This window comes from Brachyhypopomus gauderio, chromosome 7 (assembly GCF_052324685.1).
Source record: "Brachyhypopomus gauderio isolate BG-103 chromosome 7, BGAUD_0.2, whole genome shotgun sequence".
In the NCBI taxonomy this organism is placed as follows: domain Eukaryota; kingdom Metazoa; phylum Chordata; class Actinopteri; order Gymnotiformes; family Hypopomidae; genus Brachyhypopomus; species Brachyhypopomus gauderio.
In genome coordinates, this window is record NC_135217.1 from 19,678,442 (window position 1) to 19,692,134 (window position 13,693).

Consider the following 13,693-nt stretch of genomic DNA (forward strand, 5'->3'; position numbering starts at 1 on the left):
CCAGCCCGACGGGCACCAAACGGCAGCCGCAGACGTGCGAGCTCCTAGCGCGTTTCCAATTAAGAAACAATGCCAGGGGACGGGGGAGGACGGAGCACACGTGCCTGTGTGACGCACGTGCAGGCGTCACGCCGCCCACATCTCTCTCTTACACACACACACACACACACGGGTACGGATGAGAGCGGGGGATTGGCAGAAACGTCAACATGACGCAAATGTACAACATCTTTTTGCGGACTTGAGGGGACAGCACCAGCAATAACAGGAGCTAGAAATCCTGCAAGATCTGGTCTGTGGTCTGTGCAATCAGTACTGAGAAGCTGCCTCAAATCTTGGGGACTGTAAAAACGCTCCATAAATGAGAAAATACGAAGGCTTGCACCCACACATTAAATGTAATGAAAACGACATTGCAAAGTTCAGGGGTCAAACTCAGAAACTGGGAGGGACTTTGCCTTCTCATGTACACATACACTAATAAGGGCGTGTTATTCAAGATGAGGAGTTTGACTGAATTTAAACTTGGCAGCGCTGTGGCCCTCCACGACTGGAGTCACCAGTATTACCGGGAAAACAAACAATAAAGGGGAACTACTGGTTTTCATTTAGTGCTTGCCATTAGTATGTATTTGGCACTCTATACTATAGTTCATATTCATATTACTGCATCGAAATGAATCTACTCAGCATGTGGCAAGCAGAGAAGTTCAGAAGTGACGTTCACACACTAGAAACCTTTTCTGTTTTTTAAGCTGCCGTCTTAGCACTACGGACAGCTTCAGGCTTGATGGTTACGGGCTTATTTTCTGCTGAAGATGCTGTTATGTGATAGTGATGCTGTTGTTTTGTTCTTCGTTTTCTGTTTTGGTGTGTGTGTGACAACACAGGCATTCACCTCACCTGACCTCATACAACCCCCCCCCCCCCCCCCCCCCCCCCAGTCTCTCAGAGCCATTTCAGACCCTTCGCAGAGGGAACCGTGTGTGCTGTGTCTACTGCCAGACGTGCTCCACTTCACCTCACCTCGCTCCGATGCCTGCAGATAGGGCCGTCTACCCAAACTCAGCGACCACAAGCTGGGTCCACACACACCACCGTGAACTCTGGATAGTTGAGCCATGCTCCTGTGGATGACTAAAGGGTGAACTGAAACACGTGCGAGATGAAAGACCAGCTCCAGGAAACGCTACCTCAGCCATCCGGAACGGCGCGTGAAGGTCGGGTCAAGCCGCAAGCTGCCGCACCTTCTCCGTCTTCATTCCTGTGGTTAAGATGATCACCACGAACTTGCAGGGAGTGAGGGAAAACGACGTACAAAAGTCAGCGCAAACCAGCCCTGCAGCCTGGTCTCCGATGAGCAGGTTAGACGGTGTCTGCGCAGGAGTCCGCGGGTCCGGGCCTCTGGGGAAGCCCCGCCCGGCCCAACCCGCTGCTTCAAGAGCCCTTCGTGGCGACAGCTTCCCAACCACAAGAGCATCGCAACACGACAGCAGACGATTGCACGGCAGATCATCAAATCTCTCGACTCCTGCTCTGGACTCTGATTTATTTATAAGGCTGTGGAAGAGAAATCTCAGCAACACTCCGTCCCGGCCCGTGAATCCAAGCACAGGTCCAGGTTTTGTAATCATCGAGTGATTCCTTATCCTGGGTGGCCACGGTGTCATTATACTCGAGCTGAAGGTGGAAGATCAACCTGAAGGAACTTGAGCGACAGGACAGAAGGTCTGGAGAGGGAGGGGACTTCAACAGGGGAAGAACACCAAGTGCTTCTCCGTTCAGCTGCACTCCATTATTTATGAAAACGCAAAATGCACCTCGATCCACATCTGCGCATCTTTGCAACCCGACCACATCTATCTAAATTACATATTTCGTCTGATTCATGTAGACAAATTAAGAAGCACTTGCATGCTTTTAATGATGCTGTAATGAGGACATTTATCTAAATATGTATTATGTCTTATGTTACACCAGATCCGACACACTGCCTCATGAAATGTTTATAACCGTGACGGGAAAATGCTTAGGACCATAATAATTACCACTGTGATGCCGGCATTTTCTGCCTTTAGTCATTTACTATGCACAAAATATTTACCCCAAGGGGTAAAAGTTGCTCACGGGTGAGGGGAAGAAATGTGAGCGTGGATGCTTGGTGCATGACAGCACGTCCTTACACCGCGGTCTGGGTGATCTGAGAAGAGGTGCTGGGTTCTGTTAGAGTACCCGACTCTAAACCACGGCCATGACGTTCAGAGCACCTTCCCTGGCCTTTTAGAACGAAAAGTCGATTGTTGCAAACTCACACGACATCGTCAAGAACCCCACGTGCAAGCCGGCGATGGTTCAACCGAATCAAATCGTGCTGAAAAGTGCTCAGGTATGTCCCGTATGCTCGTTGGGAATTTCCAAACCCAACAGCTCCAGAATCTGCTCATGCTTCAAACGGAGACGACACCACACACATCTCCGTTGTGCGAGACAGAGAAGAGAGGAGGTGGGGCCCGGGAGACTCTGGTGTGCCCGAGTCATTTCACCACCGCAGAGTTCAATCTTACCTCATATCTAGGCCAATTTATAGCTATTCAAATTCACACTTCATTACTGGGACGTTCGTAAAAGATGCGAGTCGGGGGATTTCTAGTCCCCCCCCCGTCCCCAACTCCCTCATCAAAGAAGCTTAAATAACAGTGGCTGGAACTTGTAAGGCATTTTATGGCCCTGATGCATAAACAGCCACTGAGGCTAAGGGAGAAGGGACCACTGATCTGGGAACAGTGGGTTATCACTTAAGCTTCACTGTGTGCAGGATTATGGCAGCTCTCCACTCTCTGCCATCAAGGGGTGTGAAGCAACTGCTGGCAAAAACCTACTTCACACCCCGAGAGCACTGGAGGTGACCGTCGGTATGGCGCGGGGTTAAGCAGGCAAGCCTGAACTCACAGGGGAGCAGGAGGCAGCCGAGGGGAACGTGATCAACTCCACGAGGTTGGGGGTTCCCGGCACTTGCTGCTCAGGGGACGTGGGAGAAATCCAGCTGTAATGTTCAATTAAATATTTACACTGCACTTTAGGGAACACTGTTCAGGCAACAGATACAATATGTGTACAGCAACGCTCATCAACACCTGACGGATCAGTATTCGCACACAAGCCGGTTTGCATAAAACCCACCCACCATCTTCTGAAGGCCTTTCAAACGCTCAGCGAACACGGCGACGGCAATCTGCGTTATGGATCGGTACATTAGCAGGGAAAGTGCTGCAGAGTTCACGCGTCGCTATGGCGCTCTGCATATGAACCCAGACAAGCGCTGCATCCTTGTTATTAGAAGCGGAGGGCCGATGGATTTGCCCCCTCAGTGGTCAATGGAGGGGGGGGGGGGGGGGGGGGGGGGGCTTGTGCGATTACTTCCACGCCATTTAACCAAACGTGCGTTACGCCCACAGCTGGCCTAGTGTTAAGCACAGCCAACTTTCGGCAAACAAACGTGCTTTTGACCTTGGCTAATAAACAACACGATTTGGTAAGGAGTGCATTAAGGAGCTCGGTGAAGAATAGATTAACAAACAAAGTGAGACAAACAGGCGTCTGGAGCATCGGCACCAACATTCCTCCGTGCTTCTAGTTCCCGCCGTCGTCACCAGCAGGAAGACTCGTCTGCTGGGCCCCAATTCAACAACAGCCTTATGAATTAATAAGTAAAACAGGGAGAAGCGTTTAAGGTGATTAGGCACAGTTAACTGGGCAGCACCAGTGCAAATCCAGCATCACAGAACCCGGTAGGTCATCTCCGTCTTCACGCATGCCGAGCACACGCAGGCCTACACACCACTCTCGTTGCAGAGTGCGTGTTAGGGACCGAGAGAAGACGCAAGCTGCAGGAGATGTTGAAAGGGGCACCGCTAGACACCAACAGCATCTCTGAACCTTGGTTTAAATAAATCAAATAAAGGTGTAGCAAGTCAAACTGAATCAATTTGAAAGTTGAAAGTATACTGGATAATAACACAGGTCAACAAAAAAAAAAAATTCACTGGTGCCCAAAATATTTTAATGAATTTGGGGTATTTTTGGGGTGCTGATTCTGAATATGCTATCAGTTTTGCCAGATTGGCTCAAGTTTTTGAGATTTTTGGTATCTTATTTATAGCACTTATATAGCATTAGCATATAGCATTTATAGGGTTGTAATAACGATCCAGACACATTCTGTTACATTTGTGGTGAATATACACTGCAAAAACATAGAAGAAGCATAACAGAGTTCATAAAAAAAGTGTATTTGGCCTATTTTGGGGTTATGCTTGGGGACCAAGACAAGTCTTGGGCACCACACAGTGTGTTTTTTTTTACACATTTCACGAAAAATCTCAAAAACTTGAGCCAATCTGGCAAAACTGATGACATATTCAGAATCAGCACCCCAAAGTTACCCTAAATTCGTTGAAATATCTTTGGCCCCAAAAATGCAGTTGACCTGTGTAATCATAGTCACGTATGCCGCCATTAAAGATGTAAAAAAGGACACGTGGACATGTGTTCTGTTCTAGGGACCCGCAGGGGGCACGTGAGGACAAAGTCTGTAAAAAAATCAACAGTAAAGAACACGCACACTGCCATGTACTGCAAACACTACAAGTCATGTACTGCAAACACTACGTCCTTACAAAGCAATGCATGCGAATGCAACAAGCCGTACTTAAGACCTGAATGTAATGCCCTACAAATCTGTCATCCTTTGATCATTTGTTACCAAATTCCTAAAGAGTGCAACCACAAGACTCGGGCTTTGGGACAAGTTGTAAATGAACCCCCATCCACTGCCTGGGGGCTTCAGTCAAACAACTGCAGCTCCACTCTTAGCACTCATCATGCAGGGCTTAACATGGAGATCAACTTGCTCTTCAGTTCCAAGAATACATATTTGGTTCTCAAAGTGGACTTTGTCTTTGCCACGATGATCAGAGGACCAAGATGACTTTGCTTCTCTACATCAACGAGACTGGTGCCACAATTCTGGCCATGAGCACCTGACACAAATGCCTGTTTATCCATGTGACTGGTATTCAAATCAACCAACATCCAAGTTGGGAAGGGAAACCTGCGCACTCAGTCAGAGCCAGAGGAAAGACTGAAATTCTGGTCTTTCTTTCCACAGTCAAGTACTTAATTTTCCAAAGTGGCACTACCAATGGAGGCAGCTAGGAGAAATGAGAAATGACAGGCATGATTTGCCACATTCATGAATAAAACATGAGCAGTGTGAAACTTTCAAGTGAAGGGGAGGGGGGTGGGGGGAGGGAAAAAACATGAGTGAAATACAGCCGATCAATTATTCATCACCACAGCCAACAGAGCTGCACACTCAAATAAACGGTCATGTTCGACGAATTCAGCATCCGTGCTCTCTCGGTCTTGGGGGTGGGGGGGTGGGGGGGTGATGGCCCACGGCTAGCACGGAAATGAAATCAGAATGAGCTGCCTGCAACTGCTAAAAATGTTCCGTACATTTTTTATTGTCTTGGAGCAGAATGCCAAAACCTCGTTGAGACAGTAAAGGTAATTCAGTGGCTGCTGGCCTCTAACCACGGCAGACAGGATGATCAACTTCACGATGAGCACATGATTCAGCTGTAGCGACGACGCCACCACCATCCGGGCTGCAGGCATTAATCTGTACACAAACCTGATCAGCAAAGACCCGAACGGACTTCAAAATATCCCATTCTGCTCACGCCGTTACATGTTGCAATAGGGATAGAAAGGCAGCACATTAAAATGGACCTGGGAACCCTCGATGTGATGTGGTCCGTGATGGATAGGCCTGCACATGGTTTTGTTTTTGTTGAATCACTGAAAACCATAACTTAACAAAACACTCATCTGGAACGCGTGACACTGGTCAGGCCGTTAGCGGCCCGTTTATTGTAAAGGACCCAGCTGGAGAGCTCATTTGCACGTTGTAGCCCTCTGCAATATCAGTATCACAAAGACCGATATTGCGATAATGAACAACAAACGATTTATTGTGCAAGCCCATTCAAGTCCAAGTGTTATTCAATGCAGCACAGAGCAGTTTTAATGAGCCAAGTCGGATTTCTTATCTCACCGCTGGAGTCGAGGCAGAATAAATTTCATTCTGAATGATGATGTAAGCAACTATGACTAATTCAAAGTAATTACAATATCCACAATATGTCAGCCCAGTTCTGCAGGACTGCAAGGGAGGGAAAAGTCATTGAGAAGCCATACCAGTAAAGACAAAAACCTTTTTATGAGTGCACGCAAACGTCGTGTGTCGTGCAGAGCATGCTCAAAAGCCAACCAACACCTCCACACCTGCCTTCACTCGTGATCCACCGAACTCACTTGCACACGCATACCCAACCATAACCATAATTAGCACAAAGCTAGACATCGCAAAACCTCGAGTGTTCAGAATTGTATTCTTAGTTCTGGAACATAAGGAGAAGGCTTGGAACGCAGGAAAGGGAGAATCAGCTTTAAATCCAAAACTGTCAAAAAAAAATGTCTGAGGGGGGGGAGGGGTCGCCTTCACACAGCTGCAACATGTTACCAACCACAGCTGTGCACCGACGCTGTTGTATTGTGTCACTGTGAAGAGTGGCATGCAAACATCTCAGCACCTCCGCCACGACAGCCTGTCGTCAGGAGCGCGATTCCGAGGTCACGCTGCCAGGGGCCAGGGGTCACGCCTGTCACAGTCATTCTGTGGTGCCAGAGAGGAGCTTGGGAAAATGCCTCTGCAAATCCTTCCCCCAGCCCAACACCCACCGGCACCGGGGGCATTATTGCCGCTAATCCATCAGAGTGCCCTGGGACTGCCCAGCGGGGGTGAGGAGGCGCGGAGATGCGCAGGCCCCAGACGGCTGTTTAATCTGGGTTAAAAATGGTGGAGCAAGGCCACCTGGTCAATGTCAAGAGGATGGCCATTTCCTGATAACCAAGCTAACAGAGTCAAGTGAAATTAAATGTCTTAATGGCCATTACTGCAAGAGACTGTCCTAGACCATATCTTACAAATTTCAATACGCGTTTTCAGATTTAATCCATAGTGACTTCCAGTCTGACTAATGCAATGCAGTATTTGTGAATCATGTGAGGTCTGACTGAAAAGGGTAAAATTAGCAATGACTCGACTTAAGAGCATGTTTTCACATCCATATTAAAAATCTGCTGTCTTCATGAATAAAATTATCACAGGCGTTAATGCAGTGACGGGCATTATAACGGTCATGTGAAGGGTGGTCGCTCCCATGTGCCCAGAAAAGCACTTAATTAAGAGGGCAGAGCCATATAAGAGCTCATGATCAGGGACTTAATTTATTCTTGGTTTATTGATTTGCAAAAGATTTTGCGCCCAACGGTCGAAGGACCTTTGACAAGCCATCCAGCCATCATCTTTCTCCCGCTAGTTGGGGTCCCGTGATGGGGAGGGGGATGTGGAGCCAATCTCAGCATCATAAGGCAATGGTACACCAGGCTACAAGACACTACAAACCTTTGAAAAAGTACTCCTAAAATCAACAGGTGTGTGTAGTTACAACCGTTACAAGAAAGGTTATAAGTTCCGCGTGCATCAGTTGTGGGACAGAGATGATGTTTCCCTGTAACCACCTTTACGTTTGCTGTAAATCTTTTTCTGTCTGAAAAAGAAAACACACACCGACTCCGATATCTCCGATACATCACACTGATATCAAACCATTTACAATGAGAGCCCTTTTTGCACCCTAATGACCAGTTACACCTGAAGGCCCTGAAGCTACATCTCACTCCAGGGCAACTAAACGGGACTTACCTGTCATACTCGGCGTTGTCCCTGTCACAGCGAGCGTCCTTGTGCTTCTGCCAGTCCTTGCCGTGTTTGCAGGTGGTGAGGAGAACCACGTCCTCCGAATTGTGGACGTGGTACAGGGCGTTGCGCGTGTCGGACCCAATCCCCGTCAGGTACCGTTTGCCCTTAAACACCAACACGTACTTCCTAAAGGGGGGAATGGTGTTGTATTTTAAATAACCCCTCTCCCCCCCGGTCCTTGGGTGGTCTTTGGAGAACAGAGGAATGGACACGTCAAAATTGGGCCTGAAGTTCTCCGTGTTAATGCTCGCTTTGGCCAGCATGGCCTGCCCAATGTCGAAGCCCAAATCTTCCGTGTAGTCGGGCCACGTCCCCGAGTACAGGTTGAATATGAGGTGATTTCTCCCGTTGTTCCACAGGCTGAAGTTCTGGATCTTACTTTTCAAATTGTGTACGTACTGAGGGGACAACGTGTCCCGGTCCAGGGTGTCCAGGTTAAGGACGAACAGGCAAGCCTGTCCCGGGTCAGAAGTGTAGAACCTGGAGCCCTCGATTGACGACAAAATGTTTTGGTAACTTTCTGAGATTTTTTCACCCTTTTGTTGGGGATACACGTAAACTTTGAAGCCGTTCTTCGCGCATAAAGAAAAGTCAAAACACGAGTCCATTCGGCACCGTTTGCCCCTGTAGACACCAGAGTTCGTGTCTCTCTTCTGTCTCGGCGATGTGTGGACGTTGTAATCCTCGGTCTCGGTCTGGTCCCACGGAATGAAAGGTTGTAAACGCTCCGAAAAGTGGGACCACTGGGATTTGGGACGAAACCCAGTCGCGTCATCGCGTCGGTTCGGGTTCCTCCTCGAAGCTGGAACTTGGACTCCACCGAAGTACAGCAGCAGAATCAAACACGCGCCTGTGGAGAAGAGGATCAAGTACCGTTTTTTGGCCTGCATGTGTCCTTCGAACCGGCTCGAGATGTTCGCGAATAAATCCAACGCGCCCGGAACTTTCGCTCTCACCAACTCCAGTTGGGCAGCACCGCCATCTTCCACCAGCCTTCGAGGGTTCTTCTGTTCTCGCGTCTTCCACCTTCTTCTGGTTCCGATCCCAAATCCTGAGCATGTGGGCGACGTTTATTTACCATCTACGGCGTTCAACGTGTGGCTTCGGTTTCAAAACGGAACGAGTGGAGCTGCTCGATACCGACAAGTCACTCGAATGGACTTCAACCCGGCGCGCTTCTGAACACTTCCTTCTCTCCAGTACCACCACGTCCACCATAAACTGGTGTCTAAGAAAATGCCCAGCGGTTGTTAAGCTTCACCATGAAGGTTCTTCGGAGTTCCCCTCACCTAGACGAGAAACTGGAACTACACCGTCTCGTTCGGGTCAGGTAGCCCGTTTCGCAGTTCCAGCAACGGTAGCGTCGTTTTATATCACTGTATCTATTAACGACAGCGACTGTATCCACAAGGATTCAAACATATAAAGCCCATCAAATCCCTGCATTTCACACATTTTGTTTGTCAAAATAGTCCTTCTGTACAAAAAAAACCCACGAATGCTACTCAGTTGCCTTTATAACCGTGTGGCTTTAGCAGCATGAAAAAAACTTACACACCAAGAAGTTGTGGCGCTCTGATCTTGGCGGTTTAGGAAGAGATCCAGTAGGAAACAGAACCATCAAAAGCAGCAAAGTCCTGAAGTGGAGCGCGAGCGGCGGCGCGCGCGGTGCTTCTGATTGTTTCAGTGTAGAATTCCAATCCCGCACGACGGCTGCTGACGTGACGTTCTTCCATGATACACGAAGCATTCCGATTGGTCGTCGTCATATCCGGGAGGGGCGGTGCTTCTGTTTCATCCACTCACAGCCGGAGTAGACGTTAAAGAGTTCTAAAGCGATACGCCCCTCTGTACGTCACGTCTTAATAAAATTGTTTTACACTGGGTTTGTATTTCTGTAATTCAAACGGTGTAGTATTTAACACTGATTCAAGGAAACTCGTTGGTCTGGCATTATGCAAAGGACTGGGGTTCTGTATATAATGGCAAGTTTAATACGGCCTTGGCCATATGTGGTTATATGCTACAAATCTAATTTATGGTAGAGTACTAAAATGATTTTGCCCCATGGCAAAATAAGAACTGTTTAAAAAGTTACTGCTGGGAAACGTAAGGAATCCGTGTATCATTCGTTCATTTGATATTCAACTGAAAATCAAAATCGGAAAAACAAAAAAACAGTTCATTATTTTGTTTTTCGTTTTGAATATAAAAACAAAAAAACAAATCAGGCTTGTATTTTTATGTTTTTTATCTGATGGTCCAAACAAAAATAGCACAATTAAAAAAACGGGTTCGGAGCCGGAGCCGAACTTGATTTTGATTTTTTTATCTTGACCCATTTGTGTGCGCCGGAAGTTACTGCAACTGGAGCTCGCGGGTTTTGGATGGAGTTAAGATGGATAGTTTTATTTTGTTCAGAGGAACTAAACGCGTTACCGTTAAAGAAGAAGATATGACAACCGAAAAAATCGGCAGGATCTTTCAGGTGTTGTATTTTGTGTAACGTTCCATAGCTAAATGTCACATTTAGTTAACGTTACTCTGTAAAGTGCCGCGAATGTACGTTTTTTATATAGGTAGCCGGCTAGTTAGCTGGCTAGTCTAGATATGGTTTGGTGAACTTCTCTCACTGTTCACATTTGAAAAGGTACACGGTCCCAGTGTCTATATCACCGATGACAGCAACGTAGCTGTATTTCCTGGAAGTGATGGCCACTTTAGCTCTATAGAGCTAACAGCAAGGGGGCATTACGAGGTACATGGCGAGAGTATCAGCATGGGACCGTCAACTAGTGTGCCAGTATCGCACGATTCTACCCGATTTTCCTTCCACCGCCCACCCAGCGCTGCTGCGGCTTCTGCAACAAGAGCTTCTGCAAGTCCAAGACCTACCCTGGCAAAAACCTTTCAAAGGTATACAAATAAACTTTTCATTCGTCTTACGTTTATACACACCAACATACTCACTTGTTATATTTCCTTTGTAATATGAACCGATATATAACTCTATTAAAGATGTAAGGTCTACATAATGTAAAATGAGTTTTAAAGTTTTTTTCATTTCAATTTTCAGGAACATCTTCATCGCTGAGCTTGTGGATTGCAAGTTGGAAACAAGCAGGACGCTAACTGTGCGTTTTTCTGAATTTGAAGCTACTGTTTCGGGAATCACCAGTAAGGTCACTGATGCCCTTGAACAAGATGACTCATTCATCCTCACTGATGGTCAAGGAAACAAAATCCTGGATTCTGAAGGAACCAGAGGTATAGTTAAACAGGTTGTTTATAGCAAGGTTCTTCAAATCTTGTCCTGGGGGGCTGTGTCCAGCAGTGTCAAACACCTAGTTAACTTGCCCATTAACAGATGAATTGAACCAGATGTATTAAGCAGGAAAATCCCAAAACTGCTACACATGGTTCCATGACAAATATTTAACAACGGTTTATTTGATTGCCTCAGAATTACTACATAAATTGTGCTCACACATTTGCATGATGCATACCCATCTTTACAGTATGTTTTCTTGTTCAAATGTTCAAATAAACATATTTTCTACAGAGACCCTGTATACTTTTAATGTAACATTACTGCTTATTAACAGAATGTAACATATGGGAAGCAAATAAAACATAGTATTAATGTTCCATATCCTTTTTACACTTTAGAAAGAGTTTTTTTTTTCTCCCAACATGTTAAATTCAGTAAATAAATATAGATTTAGCTTAAACTCATGAGTTGCAAAATTTGACTCTTTTCAATTCAGGATCAGCATTTTGGAAGCAAAGTGCAAGGAAAATATTTGCTGTGAAGGAAGAAGACTTACTGCAGTTACAAGCAAGTAAGAAGAGAAGACTGAGGTACAATATTATCTTTTAACTTCAGGAAATACATATCTAGATGTATATTGTTCTATGTAAAGACTGGCTGTGACCAAAATGGGTCCTTATTATGTTTTAGGGCACTATTGAGTATGTCAGAGTTTACGAATCAAAAAGTGTAATTGGAATGTGATTTTGAGGACATGAGTGACTCCCACAATGCATCATGATTTATAGTAAATATTGTAGCATACTACATCTGCTAAACTTTTCCCAAAAGTTCAGCAACAAACAGCAGAGCAAACAGATCGAACAGCAAAACCTCCAGTGTTGCCAAATTTATTACACTGGTGTTCAGGTAAAACGCATTTAAAATCTTCCAAAATACAAAGAAAACTGTCCAGAAACAAAACAGCAGATGTTCTGCACATCAGCAATATTACAGAATTTATTCCAACATGGCCTTAAAATGACATTATTTTATCTTAAGGATGTATAGAGCAGAATTACAAAAAAGGGACATTTATTAAAGGACAAATAATTTAACTGCATATCAGTATTATTTTTGTGCTTAATGCACTTTGATTTGACACATGACCCTATATGCAAACAGCAGGACTAACTATGTCTCTGCCAGGTCAGCTATCTAGAACATGGATTAATCAAATTTGCCACACCACTTTTAACACAGCATGTTGAGGGAATAGGGATCAATTTTGGTCACAGCCAAAGACAAGAGATGCACATTGATTTACAACTTTAATTTCTTTGTATGTGTTATGCCATGAATATGAGTGCCCTTTTTAGGAAGATACTATGAGTTATGAAGACTACATTTACTTATGGACTTAGCTTTAGATTAATGTACCAATCAAAAATAGCACATTAGATGCCTTGGATCAATGGAAGTAACAACAGATAATTGTGTGTATACAAATGTCTGGATTCAAAATGGTAATTTGATAATTTGGTTGTATATTATGCTTGTTTTTAAGTCGTCGAGACGATACCGGCCTTGATTGTGTTTTCGAACACATCGAAGAGGTGGTGCTTGCAGCTCAGGGTCTTAAAGGAGTCTCCAGTGCAATAAAGGAACTGCAAGTGTTGGCAAATTCCAACTGGAGAACAGACGTGTGTCTGACACAGGCCCAAGCAGCAGCAGTTAGAGATGCCTTTGCATGTGTCATCTGCAGAAGTAATTTGTTTTATATTTTTTTCCTTTGAAAATCTGTGTTGCTTGTAACTCAGTTTTATCCCCCTTAACACCCCAAAGCCTAAGTATGAATTAAAGTTAATAAAAGCGCAGTGCTGTTCAGTGGGTAATCTGACAGTTTAGCTTATGTAATATGCTGCAATAATTTACTATAGATCATGAATCATTGTGGCAGTAAATCATGCACGCAAAATCACTTTCCATTTACTTTACAATTTGGACACTCAAAGAAAAATGGCTGACATACTAAATAGTGCCCTAAAACATAAATGGGTAATGAGTAAAAAAAATTACTTTACAATGACTTATTTAGCAGTGATTGAGTTTTTAAGGATGAAAAGGTCCCCAGGTCAGCTAATCTAAACAACCACAGATGTACATAGAGTAAATAAACTGCTGTTGCTATTGACATGCCTCTGTCTACTTGTACTGATATCATGCAGCTAAGTTTGGTCTTTACTGATGTCCATTATTACTGTGGTTTATAAAACTCTTCTGAATTGGATTTGCAGGTGTCATGGCAGATCCCATCGTCTCATCATGCTGCCAAAGCCTTATTGGTTGCAGGATCTGCATTGAGGAGTGGCAGATAACTTCTGCCACTTGCCCAAAGTGTCGCGCTGATGACTTCAGTGTAAACACACACAGACTCAATGGCCTGTCTGAAGCTTTGGATACGCTACGAAACATACTCGGAGGCTAATACTCTGCACAGTATGTGCACATTTGCATAATTGTTAATTTGCTAATTTGCTTAAATTTGTTTCATT

At 45.1% G+C, this 13,693-nt stretch overlaps 2 protein-coding genes across 2 annotated transcripts in view; one reads left to right on the plus strand and one right to left on the minus strand.

Moving 5' to 3' along the window:
- ext1a (exostosin glycosyltransferase 1a) overlaps window positions 1-9,593 on the minus strand; it is a 34,561-nt gene extending 24,968 nt beyond the window's left edge. Inside the window, exon 1 of the mRNA XM_077012362.1 lies at window positions 7,832-9,593. Coding sequence (XP_076868477.1) covers window positions 7,832-8,778 — 947 coding nt within the window. The 5' untranslated portion in view covers window positions 8,779-9,593. The remainder of the gene's footprint in view (window positions 1-7,831) is intronic.
- Window positions 9,594-9,967: 374 nt separating this feature from the next.
- LOC143519193 (uncharacterized) lies at window positions 9,968-13,642 on the plus strand. The gene is made up of 6 exons (XM_077012364.1): window positions 9,968-10,376; window positions 10,539-10,804; window positions 10,965-11,155; window positions 11,656-11,749; window positions 12,706-12,905; window positions 13,436-13,642. The coding sequence occupies exons 1-6, from the start codon at window positions 10,287-10,289 to the stop codon at window positions 13,624-13,626; spliced, it is 1,032 nt and encodes a 343-aa protein (XP_076868479.1). The 5' UTR covers window positions 9,968-10,286; the 3' UTR covers window positions 13,627-13,642.
- The last annotated feature ends 51 nt before the right edge of the window (window positions 13,643-13,693 follow it).